Here is a 22,047-nt window from a genome sequence, read left to right as displayed (position 1 = left end):
CTCTGATTTGACCTCAGCTTTTCGTTTTGTGATAATTCGCACTTGCTGAGCATCTAAAACATGCCATGTATTTCTCTAATTGTCAAACAACGCAAGGTTGGTTTTATAACCACCGCTCTAGAGATGAAGGAACAAACTCAGTTGCCCAGTCCCATACAGCTAATTAATAGTGACAGAGTTTAAGATCAAGGTTTGTCTAACTCCAAAACCCACCAACCTTTTTGACATACAGCACTCCTTTTTTAACACTAAAACATTTGTTGGACTAGCTCACTATATAGTTATACCCTTGGTATTTGCTGATTGAGAAAATACATAACAAACCAATTGGGAATTCAGTAATGATTTTTAATGGATTCGTATTCTAATAAAAATTGGTTACATGTGTTTTGAATTGTTATATATATACATTCAAGACATTTTTCATTCCGTTTTGTAGTTGGCCAGTAGTTTGAGGAACCACTACAATAGCTTCACTGCCCCTCAGCAGCCCAAGGCAGAGTTCAGAATCAATACATTAGACCTATGCCAAATTTTGGTATTCACAGTTTCCATGCCTGTATTGCACCCTCACATCACTCTGCTTTGATTCACACAGTTCCCTCCTAAATATTCTTGTTTCCATCTCTTCACTCCAAATTCTACCTGCCAAACCACCCCTCTAATGCTACCTCGTTCATGAAATTTTCTTTAGCCAAACTGAAATAACCACATCCTCTTGCAAATTCATTTAACAGGTTTTCAATATTTCTCTTGTAGGATTTGTCTCTTTGTATCTTATAGCTATTTATGTACATATTTATCCTGTTAGAAATTATGTTTCTTGACAACAAGATTGGGTGTGTGAATATTCCATAATGCCTAGTACAGTTGGAACAGGAATTAAAAGAAATTAAAGAATGTGTAAGCAAAAACTCAGTTGTATGTAAGAAAACCCAATTCCCCCCGAGGAAGAAAAAGAGGTGGAGTCCTTTAAAAATTAACTGCCTGTTTTTCTGTCTGTGGCTAGTGAGCCTTATCTCTCCTTTTCCCAGGCATTGTGAAGACCCTGTTTCTCTGGCTGTACAGCTGCAAGGTCACTAGACAGATAAACTCAAGTCATAAAACATGTTCTTCCTTGAAAAGTAAAAAATGATGTAATGCATGTCTCAATTAAATAACTGTCTTTGTTTCTTGCTTCTGTAATATGCTTCCCCCTGCATGGGTCTCCCCCACCTCCCCAGGAAATGCTTAAAAGGTAACCTGACCCTTTGTTCAGGTCTCAGTCTTTTTGGATGTTAATCTGACTGGGCCGGTGCACCTAAATAGTAAGTCCTCCTCAACCCCTTGGTCTCTCTGGTTCCTGAATTATCCCGCAACACAGTGCTTTGCATGTCGGTAGACATTTAACAATTTTCTAATGAAGAATGGTTAGGAGCAAGGTCACTGCATGAGAGTGTTCAGGTTTCGCAGTGTGCAAGGGTACCACAGATAAGAGTGTGCTGATTCATATCATACACATATATTAACTTATGGAAAAGCACAGACAGAACTGGAGATTCCAGGCTAAGTTCTGGAGCAGTGGAGAGCTGATTTGTATATAAACCCCCATTGGGTGCATATGGCCACACACATACACTTACGAGATCATTCACCTACATACTAGCACACGCACCTTCATAAGTTGCATCTGTTCTGACTGCACTCCTAGAGACACCTGAGATTGCTTCTCTCACTTACCTGGGACTTTCCAAGGCTTGCATCTCATTCCTCAACTTTGAACTTGATATCATTTCCCACCATGGAAGTGAGGGGAGCAACATGAAGTACTTGAAAATTGTGTAGACAATGTGTCCTGTGTGGAATCAGGCAAAAATACAGGCACTTGTATGTACACAGGCAAGACTACTGCCAGTGGATGTTCTGGATAACCCTCCTGGGGAACAGCCATTCTGGTTCCATAACAATGTACTAACTTAAAATCTGCTTGTGAAATCAAGTGCTGTTTGCTAATTTCACAGGGGTACCATATGGGCTAGCAGGAGCCCTGCTTCAGAGCAGACTCTGGAGTCGGACTACTCTACAACTTACCATCTGTGAAAACTTGGGCTATGTTATTTTTCTTTCTCTGCTGAGACACAAATTATTTCTCTTCCTGTACTGAAGTTTTCTGTTCATTCATCTATAAAATGGGGATAATAATGATTTCTAATGCATGAACGTGTTGCATGTAGAATTATCACAGATCCTTCAGGTGGCGCTTCACCAGCTGGAAACCTCTGTGGCCAGCAGCCTCTCTGCTTGAGTTCTGCTCATGCCCATTGGGCTTGTTCCACCCACTCGGACCAGCAGGCTGCGCTCGGCTCATACAACCGGCCCAGATCCCACACTTGCCAAAGGCAAGCCAGGTGCAGAGCAGCGAGGGGTGTGTGAGGGAGCGCGCAGTTTGGCCCCTACATACAGCCAGGCATGCTGGCTGCTGCGGTGGGGCAGGCACCCGCACAGGTGCTGGCTCAGAGACGCCAGGAACCACAGAGCCCCAAAGAGGGTGTTACAGTATGTCACAGCCCTGGTTCAGGGAGCTCCAAGGTCTGGGCTGCAAGAAGGGCCACAGCTCTTCTCTCCTTCACATGTACCGCAGCGCAGCATGTGGGGGTTCATGTTCGAGGGTGGGGAGTGTGTTTCAGCTAATTTGTGTAAAAGCCATGAGTTTCACCTGGAGCTGGAATTCCAGGTCCAGCTGGCTTGTCACTGGCTTGAAGTTGAGGTTTCACCCGGGAACCTGCCCCTTCCCACCTGGGAACCTGTCTGCCTCCTGCCACCATGAGAATGACACATCAAATTACTTGTTTGAAAGTAATTTAGGATATGGATATAAATCTTATTGTTATCAGTAACAAACTCTAAGAGCCAACTTTGAACATTGCCCTGCTCTGGCCCACGACTCCTGGGCTGGCCCTGCCCCTCCACTGTTTCTTGTTGCGTGGGGTGGCCACCTGGCACCAGCGGAGGGCAGGATGGCTATAGTGTTATAGGTCTGGCACAGGGACGCCCAAGGTCTGGGCCCCCAGAAGGGTTGCTACGTTTCACTCCTGCAGCCAGTACCATGCCACTGCCTGCAGCTCAGCAAGCTGGCCAGGAAAGTGTTACAGCCCCTTTAGCTCCCACCCGTAGCTCAATGAACTGGCCAGGAAAGTGTTACAGCTCCTTTTGCTCCTGCCATTTGGTGGGTCACAAGTTCTTGTCCCATATCCGGGAAAAATGAGGTTAGATGGACAATGGGAGGGTGAGCAAGGTGGAGAAGAGCTTTATTGGGCAACTGAACAGCTCTCAGCAGAGAGATCTGTAGTGGGTAGCCCTCACTCCAGGCCATGGATTTCACCTGGAGCTGGAATCCCAGGCCCAGCTGGCTTGTCACTGGCTTGAAGTTGAGGTTTCACCCGGGACCCGCTCCTTCCCACCTAGGAACCTGTCTGCTTCCTGCCACCATGAGAATGACACATCAAGTAATTTAGGATGTGGATATAAATCTTATTGTTATCAGTGACAAACTCTAAGAGCCAACTTTGAACATTGCTTTTCCCATCACTCATGGATCTATTTTTCTGCTCCTCTTTGCAACAAAACTCCTCAAAAAAGGTATCTGTTTGCTTCTCAATCTGTCTTCTTTTCTCTCTCACACTGCCTCCTATCAGACTTTTAGTGCCACCACTTGGTCCAAACTACGGTTATCATCACTGACTATATTACTAAATCTAATGGTCACTTCTCAGTCCTCATCTTTTCAGCAACAGTTGGTCATTCCCTCTCCCTTGACAAACTTTTCCCCTCTTGGTTTCCTGGACACCACACTTTTTTTGTTTGCTTTCCTCCTACTTCACTGGCGGTTTCTTCTCAGATTCCTGTGCTACTTCCTCTTCTTCCAAACCTCTCTCATCATTTAAGGGTTTTGGTCCTAGGTTCTCTTCTCTTTAGCTACACTCACTTTTTTGGTTGTCTTATGCAGTCCATGGCTTTAAATACCATATATTTGCAAATAACTCTCAAATTTAAATCTCTAATATAGACCTCTCCCCTGAACTTCAGACTCAAATATCCAACTGCCTACTCAACCACCCCATACCCGTCTTTAATAAATGTTATAAATTGGCCTGAATGAGCTACTATGGGGAGAGCTCCTCTTTCACCCCACCAAAACCTGCTACCATCTCAGCTGAGGGAAACTCCATTCCTCCAACTGCTCAGGACAAAAACTTTGAAATCATACCTGACACTTCTCTTTAGCTACTCTTAGCCAATCCATAAAGAAATTCTGTAAAGTACATTTAGACATTGCTGTTATCTCTACTATCACTTTTGACTGAGCTACCATCCCCTCTCACATAAATTATTTTGACAACCTCCTAATTAGTCTTACTACTTCCACCCTTACTCTCCAACCCGCATTACTGTCTAGTCTCAGCATAGCAGCTAGGGTGATCGTTTTAAAATGTAAGCCAGATCCTTGAGTCCTGCTCATGCCCTTTGGGCTTGTTCATACACTGAGAATGGGGATGGCGGAGCCATCTTAGGGACATGGCCTTATGATGCTAGAAGCAATGCTGCACTTTAGTCATCTCTTATTGTAGAGGTGTGGGCAGAGTTATTACATGCCGAAAGTTCTTTAGCTCTCAAGTCTTTGCTAAAATGTTTCTGTCTCAATCAGTTGAACTCGGACTACCCTTGCAACCTACACCCTCACTCTCACCCCAGGTACTCCCTTCCCCTTTAACTGGCTCTGTGTTTTCCATCTCATGCATTAACTTCTACACATTTAAATATTTAGTATTATATAGTAATATGTATTACATATATTGAAGTCCTCATATTCAACTTACTAGGCTTATTCATTTTCATTATTGTCTGTTTCATTCCTATTGAATGTAATCTCAACAGGAATTTTTATCTGTTGTGTCTGTTGTGTTCATTGATGTATTTTCAGTGCCTATATGTGGAGTGTGAGATTCAGAGAGTAATCAAGGACAATTCCAACTTTCTTAATCTGAAAACTGGAAGGTTGAAGCTGCTAATTACCAAGATGGGGAACTCTGTGGGCAGAGCAGTTTGGGGGTTGGACAGGGAAGATCAGGCATTCTGTTTTGGGTATGTTAATTTGAGATGCTATATCATTCAATTTAGGCTATGTCTTTTGCAGTAAACAACTCCAGGAGGATAGAGGCCCTCGCTGGCATCCCCACATATCAAAACCAGTTCACAGCCTGGTACTGGCAGATGTCCGTGGTCAGCACCTGGACCTTGGTGGGCTCAATGTTTTACTTTGGCCATAAAAAGGAGAAGCCAACAGATGATGAAGTAGAACAAAAGGATGTCTCAACAAGTGAAGTACCCAGTGAACTATCTGAATGCCCAAAAGGATTTTATGTGGAAAGGATGGTCACATATAAAGAAGATTTTGTCCCAGTTACTGAAAAGATCCTCAACTATTGGAAATCAGGGACTAGTGGCCCTGGTGCAGAATCATGACTGACTGCTGAATTCTAAAAATCAGGACTTGGTTCAACATTTACATTTGATAGCTGCCTTGATTCCTATTTTGTGAAAAGTGTATATATTTAATTTTGCTGTAAAACATAATCACTAATAATATGCAATAAATATTTTCTTGAAGGAAACTAAACAACTCCAAAAATCTTAATGCTTTACAGCAAAAAAGTTTATTTCTTGCTCACTCACATTTGTGTCCATTGCAGGCCTACTGTGTCTTTGTGAACTTTATCTCATGACCCAGGCTGAAGGAGCAGCCTCCATCTGGAATGTTTCTGGTGTCAGGGCAGAGCGAAGAAATAACGCAATGGAGCCACATGATGGCTTTTAAGACTTCTTCTCAAAAACGACTTAAGTCACTTGCACCGCATGTCATTGACCAAAGCAAATCCCATGGCCAGTCCTGACATCAGCAGAACAGGGCAAATATAATGCTGGCACTGGACAAGGCAACACACATTATGAACAATAATACACTCCACTACAGATGCCTATTTGGTACATCTAAGTGACAATGTCATTAGTAATTGGACATATGAGCCTGAGGTTCAAGATGGAGTCCAAACTGGAAATACACATTTTAGAATTTTCAGCATATAGTACAGTATTTACATTCATAAAATTAGAAGAGATCACCCGGGGGTAAGTAGAAGTAGAAAAGAGAAAAATTCCAAGGACCAAGCTTGGAGCACTCTAGCATTGTGAAATCAGAGAAATGAGAAATAGTCAGACATGAATGAGAAAAAGTGTCCTATGACACAGGAGAGCAAGGAGAGAATGGTGTCCTAGGCAAAGCAAAGAGTGTTTCAAATAGGAAGGCGTGATCAACTATGCCAAAGGCCACTAAGAGTATGAGAAAGAAGAAGACTCAGAATTGAGCTAAGGCCATTGGAAAAGTGGATAAAAGTAGTTTTAGTGTTAGAGCTGGGGAGAAAGACTGATTCCTGTTGGTTTTAGAGAGAATGATAAAAAAGGAATTTAAGTCAGTAAGTCAATAACCAAAGAGATTATTCATAGGGAAAAAGAGAAGTTACACAAAAAATATCAGAGACTATGAGCTACACTGATAAAGGCCAGAATAAGTAGAGATGCTGGAGTGGCTGAGCAAAGTCACTGTTACCAACTCAAAGTAAATAAATTTCATTCTTGTTTAGTTATTCAGGTGTCTACATTCCTTGAAATCTCAGGAAACTCAACTAACTTACCATTCTTTCCCCACCAGCTTTCTAACTCTACCTTTATCACATTTAAAAAATTTATACACTTGCTTCAGTTTGCAAACTGTATATCCTGATATGTTGATTCATCTATTAATGTATTGTTAAGCCGGGCGCGGTGGCTCACGCCTGTAATTCTAGCACTTTGGGAGGCCGAGGCGGGCGGATCACAAGGTCAGGAGATCGAGACCACGGTGAAACACCGTCTCTACTGAAAATACAAAAAATTAGCCGGGCGCGGTAGTGGGCGCCTGTAGTCCCAGCTACTCAGGAGGCTGAGGCAGGAGAATGGCGTGAATCCGCGAGGCGGAGCTTGCAGTGAGCCAAGATCGCGCCACTGCACTCCAGCCTGGGGGACACAGCAAGACTCCGTCTCAAAAAAAAAAAAAAAAAAAAGTATTGTTAAATTATTCCATTATTATATGCTGTTTACATCCTATACCTGGGACAGATGCTTTCTAGATGTTCCTGTCAGTTCCCAATACTTACTTGAATGTAAACACCCTGTGGGTGGGATGTGGCCTTCTTTATCATAGCATCCAGCCTGGTATCTGGCACACAGTAGGCAGTGGAAAAATATTAATTGTGGGAATGGATAGATGGATTGTACATATTAGAAAATGGACAGTGAAATCTGATTTTCTCAATGGCATCATTAATGGCATAGCTACTGGTATTGTCCTTTCAAGTTCAACTTTTCTTTTTGTGGGTTTTTATTTCTCTCCCTGATGCTAAATGCATAATACTCTTCTTATTGCTGCTTCAAATACCAGTTAATATCAGAATTCTGGGTGGAGCTGTTCCTGGCAGGCTGTCATGAACCTAAGAGGCTGCCTTGGCACAGAGGCCCAACCTAACTGATGACCAGTCCTTTCTCAAGAGCATTCCAGGGCATCTTCTCTCAGCAGGAAACTGCTGGCTGGGCCGTACCCTTACAAGGGGATAGTGGACCCTTCTAGTACGAGAGATTAGCTCTTAAAGACAGTTGTGACAACTGGCCACCATTTCAGGGGGCAAAAAAAAATTATATCTCTTCTTTATACCATGCACTCAGATATACTTCTGATGAAATTAACTATTTAAATGTAACAATTGAAACCAAAGAACTGTTATGGGTTTCTTTAAGATGTAGATGAATATTTACTTAGCCTTGGGGGTGGCAAGGAAAGGGCTTAAGTGCTCAAAATGGATTCCATTAAATAAATTACTGATTGATGTAAAATAAGATTTTTTAAAGTATCTAAAAATGCCAAAAACTGCATTGAAAGAAAAGTGGAAATTTGAGTGAAAATATTTGCAGCATGCATGAGAAATAGGATTAATAAACTAATATATGAAGAGTTCTTACAAAACAATGAGGAAGATTTGAGGCCAGCACAGTGGCTCACACCTGCAATCCCAGCACTTTGGGAGGTTGAGGCAGGTAGATCACTTGAAGCCAGTAGTTTGAGACCAGCCTGGGAAACATGGTGAAATCCTATCTCTACTAAAAATACAAAAATTAGCTGGACATGGTGGTGCATTCCTGTAGTCCCAATTACTCAGGTGGCTGAGGCAGGAGAATTGCGTGAACCTGGAAGGCAGAGGCTGCAATGAGCCAAGATCATGCCACTGCACTCCAGCCTGGGCAACAGAGCAAGATCCTATCTCAAAAAAAAAAAAAAAAAAAAAAAAGGAGTTGAAAACTCCAGCAGAAAAAATAAGCAGCTTTTATGAAAGTAATTAATTAAAAGAAAAAGTACAATTTAAAAATGTGAAGAAAATATTCATCCTTACTAGAAATTGAAGAAGTCTACATTAAATAACAATGAAATAAGCCTTTCCTCAATTAAATTGACAAAAATTCCTTTATGTAATAGCATTTGTATTGTGAGGGCACAGGAAAATAAACACTCTCCTACACAACTGACATGGTGCACTCTGCATTTCTGATGACATGAAGAAAAAGTTTCAGGAGGGAGGATAGGAGACCATTTATGGGAATTACAGAGCTCTATGAGGGTTAGAGACCTGGAAATGAGGGGTGCCCTGGGACTCTGACACTTCCCGTGTAATTCACATGAACAAGGATAAAGGACATAATGGGAAAACTGAAGCTCTCAGAAGAGAACTTAAACTGACTCCCTCCAAAATGATGACTCATATACTTGGCCTTCCTGACTGATACCAAAGATAAACAGTCCATGCTCATATCAAAACTAATTCTTCCACTTACACGCTAGATCCCATTCCTTCTTGCTCACGCAAGAACACCACTTCAGAAATTCCCATTATGTCCTACGTCATCTATTTTATTATCTTTACGGGATCATTCTATCCACTTACAAACAAGCTATAATTTCTTCCACCCTAGAAAAATAAAATGAAACTTTCTTTTGAGCCTACTTTTCCCACCAAGACCTGTCCCATGGATTTGTTGCTCTTAGCAGGAAATCTTGAAATAAGTTTCCATACAAGCTCTCTCCAATTTCTTTCCTCCAGTTCTCTTGTAAACCTTCTCTTCTTTCAAACTTTCTCTCCACACCCACTGATCTTGGGAACCTCCACATTGCCAAATTCAATGGCCAATTCTCAGTCCTTTTCTTACCTGATTAGCAGCATTTGGCACATTTTAATAATCCCTGTCTCCTTAATACACCTTCTTCATATGTTTCCAGGTCACTGCATTCTCTTGTTTTCCTTTTTTCTTCATAAGTTCTTTCCCTTCCCTTTGTATCTCCCCTCTAAACTCTTAGTGTTGGAATACTCCAGGGCTCAGTTCTTGGTCTTCTTCTCTATCTACAGTTGCTCCCTTGATTTTATCCAATCTCACTGCTCTAAATATCTATATGCCCATGACTCCTACACTTCTAACTCTTCATGCTTTTCTTCAAATCACAATCCACCTACAAGCTTGATATTTCCATTCAGGTGTCTGATAGATTGAACTGCTGATTTTTTTTTTTTTTTTTTTTTACTAGAAATCTCTTTTATTCACAGACTTCCAATGTTGTCTGATGACCACTTAATCTTTGCAGCTCTACAGCCTGTGACTCCTCTGCTCAAAATTCCCATTCTTATCAGCAGGTTGATTAAGTAACTTGTGCAATGTCATCCTATTCGTCAGTGACAGAGCTGGAACCCAGAGCCAGGCAGTCTGATGGGACCTTGAATATGTTAAATAGGTTACAAAAGAGTGTGGCTAGTATGATTCCATGTTTATTAAATATAATTAAGTATTTATAAGAAAATGGCTGAAAAAATAGATTCACTCATGGTCTCTGGATGGACATATTATGGCTAGATGTTTTTCCTTCTCTTTTATCTCTACATTTTACTTATTCACCAATACTTTTGTCCTAAGTAAAACATCCTGATCAACTTTTTTTAAGATTCAGGATTCCAGATGAACTTCATTTCCTCTAATAATTCTCTGCTTTATAAATAATCCTATTCCATATATTTTTGAGTTGTTCATGACATGTCAGAAGATATAGGGCATTTTCATGCAGATTTCGTGGTATTTCTGGCAGAGGTGGACTCTTGAGCTGCTATGACCATATGCATGATACAATGTCATGTTTCTTTCCATTTTATAGTGAGGATGTGGAAAGTGTGTTTGTGGGTTTGTTCTAATCTGATAAAATATTATCTTGATAATAGGCATATCATTTTCTGCATCCTAAATAGAAATTACCTGAGCACAAATACAAAGACCATTCCTGTCTTATATTTAGTAAATACCAATAAATTTTTGCTCTTTCACCACTGTCTGAAGAATATTAGATTTTCCCAAAGGTAAAAGAATAATAAGCATGAAAACATTTCTCCCTCCTTAAGAAAAACAATAAAAGAAATACTAAGGCTAAGGTGGCTGTTGCCTGGTACTAAATATTGCATGTATATTGGCCTCCATATGTTGCAATGAGTGTGAAAGTCTCAGCAAAATAAGAGGAGGAAGGAGTGCTTGTGTGTGGGAAAAGAGAAATTTCCAGTTTCTGATTACTGAACTGCCTTACAGCTCTCTTTGAACAAATACTGGCCGGTGGCCCGACATTAAGGGAAGTCCCGATCTGTTGTTAAGTGGAAACAGTGTAAATTATTTCTAATGGAGAGAATGACAAAAGCAAAACTTTCCCATCCCTATTTCTTTGATAAATTGTTTTGTCTACAGAATATAATGCAGACATTTCTGTTTTTTATAATCTTAATCTTAAAAGCCATGTCCTTAAACAAAGCATTGAAAGTAATTTCTTTTTTTTTTTTTTGAATCAGGAACAAGTCTACACCTGGACTTTGTATTTTTGATAAAGAATTCAGCATAAACAAAGTTTGATGTGACTAACACCATCATATTTCTAACTTACTTTTATCTGGCATTTTACAATTTTCTAAGGCACTTTCATATACACAAATTGATCCTCATGTCAACTCAGAGAAGAGGATATTATTATCCCTATTTTAGAAATGGAGAAAATAGGACACAGGAAGATGAATTTACTTGGTGGATGATAGATGGGTCTGTCTTGAAGGCCTTTTAGCAGCACCGGGGGGCATTTCTTATCTCCCCCAAAGCAGCAGGAAACAGCTACCATGTAAATCAGCATACCTCCGAACAGGAAACAGCTACCATGTAAATCAGCATACCTCCGACATCTTGAAGTTAATGTCAATTTTCTTGTCAAGCTCACACCTATATTTCCTCATCATCTCAAGGCCAATGTATCTTATCCACACTACTAACTCTTGTTCTTATTAGTTACCCTCAAGGTAAAAATTTCTCTTTACTCATACCCAAACTTTCCCATGCTTCTTTTCCCCAAACTTTTTTCTACTGTTAACCTCTTTTGAAGCTCTTTCCACTGTAAAAAACACAATTTTATTGTACTTACTCTAATCTATACCCTCAACCTCTTAGCAGAGCGATACCTTCACCTTCTTTCCTTAACTGAAACTTGGATTTCCTGCAAGAATATTATTTCCCTTGAGCTTTGACAAGCAAAAACTGCTTGTTCTCTCCTCCCAACACGCTGAGAGGTTTGGAAGCAGGGCTGGCATTCTCCTAGCTTCTAATTGCCAGCTCCAGGTTATTCCATTCCTACCCAAGTACAATGGCGTGATCTCGGCTCATTGCAACCTCCACCTCTTGGGTTCAAGCAATTCTTCTGCCTCATCCTCCCAAGTAGCCGGGATTACAAATGTGCACCATCAAGGCTGGCTAATTTTATATTTTTAGTAGAGATGGAGTTTCATCAGGTGGGCCAGGCTGGCCTCGAACTCCTGACCTCAGGTGACCTCGGCTTCCCAAAGTACTGGAATTACAGGCATGAGCCACAGTGCCCAGCCCTCTGCCCTCTTTGGAGTCTCATGCTATAGCATGGAGCATAATCACCTTCATCTACCTGCTTCTAGATCACTCCCAGATTCACAGAGAGCTTCAGCACCTGGCTAACAAACACTGCCAAGCTCCTGCTGTTATCTTAGACAACTTCACTGTCGATGACTCACCGCTTCTCAAACACCTGGATTTCAATGCCCTTTGCCTCTATTCCTCTTTAACACAACTCACCTCTGTGGCATATCCAAACTTTATAATCACCCAGATTATCTGGAAACCTGAACATCAATGACTGTTCACAGCTCTGTCAGCACTTGTCCGAGCAACTTTTGTACTCTCCTGACATGGTAGCAATTTCTATTCATGATCTTTCTCTCTTTAACTCTTCCAGCCACCCTCCCATCTGTACTTCCTTCTCTATCCAGCCTACTCTAGCGGCCCACCAATTCCCTGAATTCCTTCTGGGCGCCCACCACAGCTTCTCTGTTTCTGCTGTACTCCCAACTAACTTTCTATTTCCTGTAGTTATCCTGGTGGTTTAAGGCATAGACTGGGGGATCCAGTCTCCCTCAATTTGAAGCCCATTTCTACCACTTAGTAGTGATTCCACTTCAAATAAATCATTTAATTTTTTATGGCTTCCATTTTCCTTGGCTGGAAAATAGTAGTAGTACCTATTCATGACTAGCACAAGTTATTATGAAGATTGAAGTAATATATGTAAAGTGCTTAGAATAGTACCTAGAACATAAGTGTTCAGTAAATGCTTACTCTTATGACAACTGAACTTCTTGATGCTACTTCCTTAAAAAAGTCATATAACCAAATTAATAAGTGCAAATCTATGTCCAGATGTGCAAAGTAAAACATAAACTGACAAAAACCTTCTTTTTTCATTCCTCTCTCTATATATTGCCTGTTTAAGGGAGAATTTTGAGAAAATACCCTGGTAGGGCCTGAGACTGTCTGACACCATCATGTTAGCTGTTTGTCTTCCTCATCAAAAGTATATAAGATTAACAGACTGATGAATGTCTATTATTTTTAAGGCAGGAATGGCAAGGACATTAGGTGACCTCTTCCAAGAAGACAGACTTTAGAAAACAGGCAGCTTGGGCACAGTGGCTCATATCTGTAATCCCAGCACTTTGAAAGGCTGAGGCTGGTGGATTGCCTGAGCTCAGGAGTTCGAGACCAACCTGGGCAACATGGTAAAACCTTGTCTCTACCAAAAAACACAAAAAATTAGCCAGACATGGTGGTGCGTGCCTGCGGTCCCAGCTACTCAGGAGGCTGAGAGGTGGGAGGATCACTTGAGCCTGGGATACAGAGATTGCAGTGAGGCGAGATCACGCCACTGCACTCCAACCAGGGTGACAGAGTGAGACCCTGTCTCGCCAAAAACAAACAAACAACAAAAAAAACTCACTGGGCAGAAGACATGAAAAGAGATCTCACAAAAAAGAAAAAAAGAATGGCTAAGAAACACATTTAAAGATGCTCATTCTCATTAGTAATCAGAGAAATGCAAATTAAAGCCACAGTGAGATAACATTACACACGCTTGATATTGGCAAAAACTAAGTCTAACAATATCGAGTGTTGGACAAGATACTCTGAGGGGCATATAAACGGTGCAATCACTTTGCAAAACATTGTGATGTTATTTACCTTACAAAGCCAAACATTCACACACCCCCAAAGCACATAAGTGCAAGCAACCTTATCACTGACAGGAGAGTAGATAAATAGTGGTAGAGAAGTATGTTCATATGAGAAATATCAAACACACACACACGTACACAAGGGACACATATCTACAGTAATGCCATGAATCTTAGAACAATCTTGAAGGGAAAGGAAATGAGTATGTTTCTAACAATGAAAGCTATATAATGTAATGACACTATACATATATTAACCCATTTAATTCTCTATTAGAGGTAGGTACTATTGCTCTCATTTTATAGATAAGGAAACTGAGGCAGAGAGAGCTCAAGTAACTTGTGCTAACAAGTGAAGGTGCCAAGATCTAGCTAACATTTCTTTCATGCCTACACAGTACCAGCCACTGTACTGCTTTGCCTAGATTATCTGTTTCATAAAAGATGCTTTTTACAAAATATCAATTTTTTTTTTGCCAGATATATCTTCCTAAATTAACATAACGAGTTAGGACTGGAGAATCCAGTTAATCACATGCCTTTGCACTCTTCTCCCAACTCTATCACCTAAGTGCAAAATGAATTGAGAGTTTGAACTTCATTTAAGTAATCTTCTGAACCATTTTCCAGGCATGATTTTTGGAAACCCAGAATGTGACTCACTGCCAACGCCCTAACGCCCTGAGGCCCTGGAATTTTCCTTCAGTCTACATTTTTCAGAATGCTAATAACTTAATAAGAGACATGAAAATAAAGGAATTCTCCCCCGGGACAATCATCGCCCAGAAATCTCCTTCCCAGCATTCTTTTACTTTCACCCTTAAAACCTTAAAGGAAGAACCAGCAGCTAGAAGGGGGATCATTCCTTCCAGCATCGCAGTGCTTCCTCTCAAGAATAATGCTGGTAAATTTGTAATTCAGCAGTGTATGTGGGGCAGGTGAGGAGAGCTGGGAATCCAAACCCTGTGTTTTAGTCCCAGCTCTGCCATTTAATTGTAGAATACTGGACAAATCCATTAACTTCCCTGGGGCTCGTTTCCCTCACTTCTGCACTTCCATTCTGTTAAACCCGACAAGCACTTCTTGAAAGCTTCCTAAGTGCCATGCACCCTGCCAGGCTTTGGGGCTATAAAGATGAATAAGACACAGTTAGTCACAGAGGAGTTTTCCAGCCATTCAGGAGCTTTCTTTCTAGAGTACAGGACTGTGCATCGTGATAGCTAAGGTGGCTAAGCAGAATGTGGGTATCCAGGTGGTGGAAACATTGTGAAAAGTGAACAATGCTAGCATACTATTATAAGTAAGAGGTCAGCTCTGGGGCCCAATGTAACAGCTCTAGGGCCCAAAGTAACAGAGATATCCTCACTGTGACCCTCATTAACTTCGTGATATTAGGCAAGTTACCTACCCTTCTGAGGAATCAGTTTCCTTGTCTCTAAAACAGAGATAATAATTATACTATCTTCGTTTTGCAGATCAAATAAGATAATGTATGTAAAAAGGAGGGTTGATAGTCATCCTAAGTAAATGTTACCTGTCCTCCTCCTCCTCCTCTTCATCACTATTATTAGTATATAAGTTGCTCCTTAGCCAGGCATTGTGACAGGGTCTGGAGATCTGGGTAGACATCTGTTCATCAACCTTGCTTAGTCCTAGCTTCCTCACTAGAGGATGTCACTGAGGTGAACATTCAGTTCTTGCCCTCAGATCTTTCCTGAAGTTGTTCACATGCATTAAAGGAATGTTAAGAGGCCAGTGCAAAGTAAAATTGATTCCAAGAAGGTTATTTCTAAATGTTCTGAAGTATTTGTTAAGATGCAATTTAGCATAGAAGAAGCAAGAGGATGCATTTTGATAAAGATGCTGTTAATTCATGATTTTGGGAGACGTTTGAGAAGTGAAAATCATGCTGAACGAATTTGACTTGTTAACGAAAAGAGTCAAACTCTAAAAAATATTAAAAGATTTATTCTGAGCCAAATATGAGTGACCACAGTCAATGATACAGCCCTCAGGAGGTTCTGAGAACACGTGCCCAAGGTGGTTGGGGTATAGCTTGGTTTTATGTATTTTAGGAAGGCATGAAACATCAAATACATTTAAGTAATACATTGGTTTGGTTCAGAAAGACGGGACAACTCAAAGCAGGGGTTTCCAGGCTATAGGTAAATTTAAACATTTTCTGGTTGACAATTGTTTGAGTTTGTCTAAAGACCTGAGACTGATAGAAAGGAATGTTTAGGTTAAAGACAAAGGATTGTGGAGACCAAGTTTTATTGTGCAGAGGAAGCTCTCAAACAGCAGCCTTCAGATAGAGCAGGTTGTAAATTGTCTCTTATTGGACTTAAAAGAGTGCCTGGCTCTTAGCTGATTATCTCCTGGATCTGGAAAGAAAGGAAGGAAAACAAAGGGGGAAGGAGATGCTCTATAGAATGTGAATTTTTCCCACAAGAGACTTTGCAGGGCAATTTCAAGGTATGGCAAGGAAATATATTTTGAGGTTAAATATTTTTTCCTTGTCTCATAATGTTATGCCAGAGTCAGACTGAAAAGTAAGTTACAATATATAGCATCAAATAAAACTCATCTGATGATAATTTATGGTTTGCAGGGCATGACTCCCCAGACCCCTTAGGTAGGAATTTGGGTAAGATAAAAAAATCAGAGCTTAGTCCTCAGGCTTGATTTGAAAAAGTATGGTCTAGAAATTATAAAGGAAATTATAAATCTGACTACAAAGAAATTATAATAAACTCATATAAAAAGTGTTTTAAAAATGTGAACTAGCAAAATATTTGCAATATATATGACAAAGAGCTAATTTTGTGAATATACAAAGAACACTTACAACTCTGCAAGAAGATGAATAACTAATAAAAAATGGACAAAGGGCATGGACAGACTATTCAGGAAAAAAGACATACAAATAGGCAATACATGTGGAAAGATGTTCAACCTCATTTATGATTAAAGAGTGAAAATTAAAACAGATACAATTTGGGCAAAGAATAAAAAGAGATTGACATAACCAATATTGGTGAGGGTGTGTGGTAACTGGCATGCTCATACACAGTTGATGTTAACTAATGTAATTTATTTATTTTTATTTATTTATTTATTTTGAGAGAGAGTCTTGCACTGTCACCCGGGCTGGAGTGCAATGGTGCGATCTCAGCTCACTGCAATCTCTGCCTCCCTGGTTCAAGTGATTCTCCTCCCTCAGCCTCCTGAGTAGCTGGGATTACAGGCACCCTCCACCACGCCTGGCTAAGTTTTTGTATTTTTAGTGGAGACGAGGTTTCACTATGTTGGCCAGGCTGGTCTTGTCCTGACCTTGTGATTCGATCGCCTTGGCCTCCCAGAATTCTGGGATTGCAGGTGTGAGCCACCGCACCCGGCCAACTAATGTAATTTTTGAGGAGGAATAATTGATAGCATGTTATAAAATAAAAGGTACTTTTACTCTGACTTGCTAATAAAAATTATCCTACAAATATGCAATTCATAAATGCACAAAGCTCTAGATACAAGGTTGTTCCTAAGAATTGTTTGTAACAGCCAAAAAAGGGTCCATTAATGAAGACTGTTAAACAATGATAGACCCATGCAATGAAGAATGAGATGGCTACATATATTGATATAAAATGTTCACATCATATTGTTAAAGAGGCAAACCGAAGAAGAGTATATAGAGTACATTTCCTTTTACATGAAGAAGATATAAATTAGCTTATATATGCATAATAATGCTCTATAAGGAAACAGAATTTTTGTGATTGTTACCACTGAAAATGTAGGGAGGGAAACATTGCCTTTTACTGAATTCTCTTCTGTAACGTTTAAAAATTTTACCGTGAACATATATTACTTTTAAATTAAAAAAGAAGGAAACAAAACCTTAGTTAAAAATTTAAACAGCAAATAAGAGGCATTACAATATTTCCGAAATTAGTTTTAAAAACTAAGTAAGTTATTATCTTAAAAGATGAACTTTCCTTTGCAACTGTTAGTTACATCACTAGGCGATTCCTCCATAAGATGAAGGAGTTTCTCCATTATTTTATTTACCTAGTGCTTAGTAATGCTTATTTTATGACAGGCTATTTTAAGTGCATTAATCATTGTATGATTATGGGTGGTTGTTATTGTTATCCCCACATTACAGATAAGAAAATTGAAGCACATAGAGGTAAAATAGCTAGTCACATAGCTAGTAAGCTCTAGAGCTGAGATTCAAACTTTGGACATTTGACTCTAGAGAATCCATACCTTAACCATGCTTTGTTTCTTCTTGAAGTCTTTTTGCTTTTTGTTTTTTTTGGGACGAAGTCTCACTCCATCGCCCAGGCTGGAGAGCAGTGACAAGATCTCGGCTCACTGCAACCTCTGCCTCCCAGGTTCAAGCGATTCTCCTGCCTCAGCCTCATGAGTAGCTGGGATTAGAGGTGTCTGCCACCATGCCCAGCTAATTTTTGTATTTTTAGTAGAGATAGGGTTTTGCCATGTTGGCCAGGCCGGTCTTGAACTCCTGATCTCAAGTGATCTGTCCACCTCGGCCTCCCAAAGTGCTGGGATTGCAGGCATGAACCACTGCACCCAGCCATGCTTCTTGAAGTCTTTAGAAATTTTTAGCATAGTCTACCTGGGTGATCTAATTATATAACCTGCAAAGGGGCTCATATCATATACCCCAAACTCTTTCTAGGATACCTCCAGGTCAAACCTATCCACTTTTCTGACCTTTTGCAGGATCTAATGGAAAAACAAGATGCTACGAGAGAACAAGACTGGGTCTTTTTGCACGTGGAGTAATAACAGGGCCTTCTAACAGCTCTCAAGTTCGACACAAAACCTCAACACAGCATAACAGCATATCTTTGTTGAAACATTCTTCTTAATTGCTGTCTTTAAACCTAAAAGGGCTGATCTCAGGCAACTGTGGGGTAAAATGTGGCTGATCCATCAGCCAGTAGAAAATAAGGTTAAGCCAAGAAGGACTGCCATGGAGATGGAAAGCTGAATTATTTGGCTGAATTCCTATATTTTCAAAGTGATGTCAAGGTGAAGATATTTTTTAGCTGCAGAGGCACAAGAAGACATGCTTTATCACCTAAACTTGTTGACAGTGAACATGTTTTTTGTGTTTCTTGTTTAGCATTTTCCTCAAGGGTTATGTCAAGCTAGGTCAGGGTTACTTTTTCTAACCCTGAAAGTGAAGAGATTGATGAAATGATGGGCCCTTGTTGATGGTAAATCGGACACTAAAGTTATCTCATGGGTTATCCCCTATGGCTTTTGATTGCCTTTTATTCTAACAAAGTTGCTATTGAAAACTTTCTCCACGTACAGGCAGGTTCTTTGAAGGGCTAGTGGGCATCCCAGCTGCCATACTTGCTAAGGAAGGTTGATTACTGAATCTTCATTGGTCACTGAATAGCACTGTGTAAGGCATTCTGAGATGTTCCATTATTCCTGTTGGTTTGGGACTGAATGCACAATTCTATGTAAGGAATGGGTTGTTTATATTTTCAGTGGACCATCATGCACTGTAGAGGCTGCCTGGTAAGGGATATGATATACTACAGCACTGCCATAAGCGGAGGAATGCCCAGCACAGGAATAAAAACATGTGAGGAAGGCCGTGCCTGGAAAACGTTATGTCAGACAAGGCCTGGGCACTAGGAGAGGTTTTCATTACCTTTCTTTTGTTGTTGTTGTTGTTTTTGAGACGGAGTTTTGCTTTTGTTGCCCAGGCTGCAGTGCAATGGTGCAATCTCTGCTCACCGCAACCTCCACCTCCCGGGTTCAAGTGATTCTCCTGCCTCAGCCTCCCGAGTAGTTGGGATTACAGGCATGTGCCACCAAGCCTGGCTAATTTTGTATTTTTAGTATTTTGTAATTTTGTATTTTTAGGAGAGACAGGATTTCTCCATGTTGGTCAGGCTGGTCTCGAACTCCTGACCTCAGGTGATCCACCTGCCTTGGCTTCCCAAAGTGCTGGGATTACAGGCGTAAGCCACCACACTCAGCCTCATTTTTAAGAGAAGGGGCTTCACTCTGTCACCCAGGATGGAGTGCAGTGACATGATTTTGGTTCACTGCAGCCTCGATTTCCCAGGCTCAAGCGATCCTCCTGCCTCTGCCCTGAGTAGCTGGGACTACAGGTGCATGCTGCCACACCTGGCTAATTTTTCTTTTTTTTTCTAGAGACAGGTTTTTGTCATGTTGCCCAGCCTGGACTTGAACTCCTGAGTTCAGATGATCCATCCTCCTCGGCCTCCCAAAGTGCTGGGATTAGTGTGAGTCACCACACCTGGCCAGTTTTCATTACATTTGATTAGAGATGGGGACCTGTAATCCTATGTTGATCCAATTTTTCAGTTTAGAGAGACTGTTAGGGAACTCAGCTCTCTGGTCACTTTGTAAGCTAACTACCTAAACAGTGAGAGACATACTAGATAACCTTAGATGGTACCAATCTGTGTGAAGATCTGTAATGGCATAGACAAAGTGCCGGGAACTAAAGGTTCTCTTCTGGTGAAGGAGTCATAGTCTGACTTAATTGCCAATGAAAATATAATTTGGCAATAACATCTTGATCTAGAGGTGTGCTGTTCAATGTGGTAGCCACCAGTCACATGTGGCTATTTAAATAAACTAAAATTAAATAAAAAGTTCAACTCCTCAGTCACCCAAGGCACATTTCAATTGTTCAACATTAATAAGGTAGCTAGTGGCTATCATTAAGGACAGTGAAAATTCGTGAAACATTTCTATCATTGTAGAATGTTCTATTGAACGGTGCTGATCCAAGAGAGAAACAAAAAGTCCTCAAAGATACTCTGTCAAGAGACAATATCTTGTTGGGTTGATTGACCATACCAGATAGCTCATATCTAATTTTCATTCTGAACCACTAGAGATTTGAAATAGAAAGGGAATAAGATCTTAAGAGTTTGGTGTGAAGAGTGAAGCTTATTTTTTCAGTAAAGACACCTTCTGTTAGGGGCTTACTATGGATAATGGTCATAAGCCAGGAGGTGACACAGAATGTGATGCTTTGAAGTCGGGGCTTCCTCTGATTAAGAGTATGTGACCTCACTGGGCAGAAGGAAGTGGTCAAAGGTACTTTTGATACATGCACAAGAAATGAGTGTGGCTTCACTTTTCTTGAGTTTTCTGGAATTTCCCTCAGTTTCTGACCTCCTTACCTTTCTGTATCGAATTAAATTGGTAAAAATAGGTTAGGCATCCTAAGAAAAGCATGAAACATAACACCCCTTTCTGGCTTAAGAGATTCTCAATGCCTTCCTCAAAAGGAGAGTAATTCTTTTATTAATGCTGTTTCGTGTGTGTATTAGTCCATTTCACACTACTATAAAGAACTACCTGAGACTGGGTTATTTATAAAGAAAAGAGTTTAATGGACTCACAGTTTCACATGGCTGGGTAGGCGTCAGGAAACTTACAATCATGGCAGAAGGCAAAGGGGAAGCAAGGCACATCTTACATGGCAGCAGGAGAGAGAGTGAGGGTGGAACTGCCCAACACTTTTAAACAGTCAGATCACATGAAAACTCCCTCACTATCATGAGAACAGCATGGGGGAAACCACCCCTATGTTCTAATCACATCCTACCAGGTCCCTCCCTCAACATGTGAGGATTATAATTCCAATGACATGTTGGTGGGGACATAGAGCCAAACCATACCAATGTGTCTCTAAAACTTTAAAAGGCATCAAGGAGAGGGAAATGAAATTAAGGGAAGACTTACTTATAATAGTGCAGGATGTCTCTGGTGGCTTGTAGCACAGGGATGCATCTAATCATTTTCAACAGTCTGAAGAAACATTTGGTTGCCCCCTCCCGCCCAAGTCCTTTGATATGGACTTATGAACTGAGGAATTATGAAGCAATGAAGACTGCTTGGGGTCTTCATCTAGCCTGACATCTAGGGCCTAGGTGTCAGGATGCCAAAGAAAATTTATCAGAGATTAAGGTGTCTCTCATGGAAATTATGAAGTAGGTTAAGACACATGTTAAGAGGAGGAGGTCGTCATTCATAGCACAGCTAGAAAGATTAGAAAAGAGACTGTTAGATACAGCCAAGAGTTGTCTCTGGTAAATATAATGAGAGCAGTTTCCATGAACTGATGAGACAATTAGGAGGGTGGCTACAGGGAATGAAGACGGAGTTTCCAGGGCAGCAGTGAAAACATGAGCTCTGGACCTTGTTTAGTCTTGGATATTTCACCATCCTCTCACAAAAGTAAACACTCTGGTACCCAGTAAATACCTGATGAATGAATCTTTGGGAAAGAAAA

At 40.6% G+C, this 22,047-nt stretch overlaps 1 protein-coding gene across 1 annotated transcript; it reads left to right on the top strand.

Moving 5' to 3' along the window:
- Positions 1-5,160: 5,160 nt before the first annotated feature.
- Positions 5,161-5,502, top strand: LOC112622675 (small integral membrane protein 26-like). Its single transcript, XM_025382380.1, has one exon. The coding sequence runs from the start codon at positions 5,161-5,163 to the stop codon at positions 5,500-5,502; it is 342 nt and encodes a 113-aa protein (XP_025238165.1).
- The last annotated feature ends 16,545 nt before the right edge of the window (positions 5,503-22,047 follow it).

Source organism: Theropithecus gelada, chromosome 4 (genome assembly GCF_003255815.1).
Source record: "Theropithecus gelada isolate Dixy chromosome 4, Tgel_1.0, whole genome shotgun sequence".
Taxonomy (NCBI): domain Eukaryota; kingdom Metazoa; phylum Chordata; class Mammalia; order Primates; family Cercopithecidae; genus Theropithecus; species Theropithecus gelada.
Note: the sequence above shows the minus strand (reverse complement) of the source record. Positions and strands in the feature narration are given on the sequence as shown.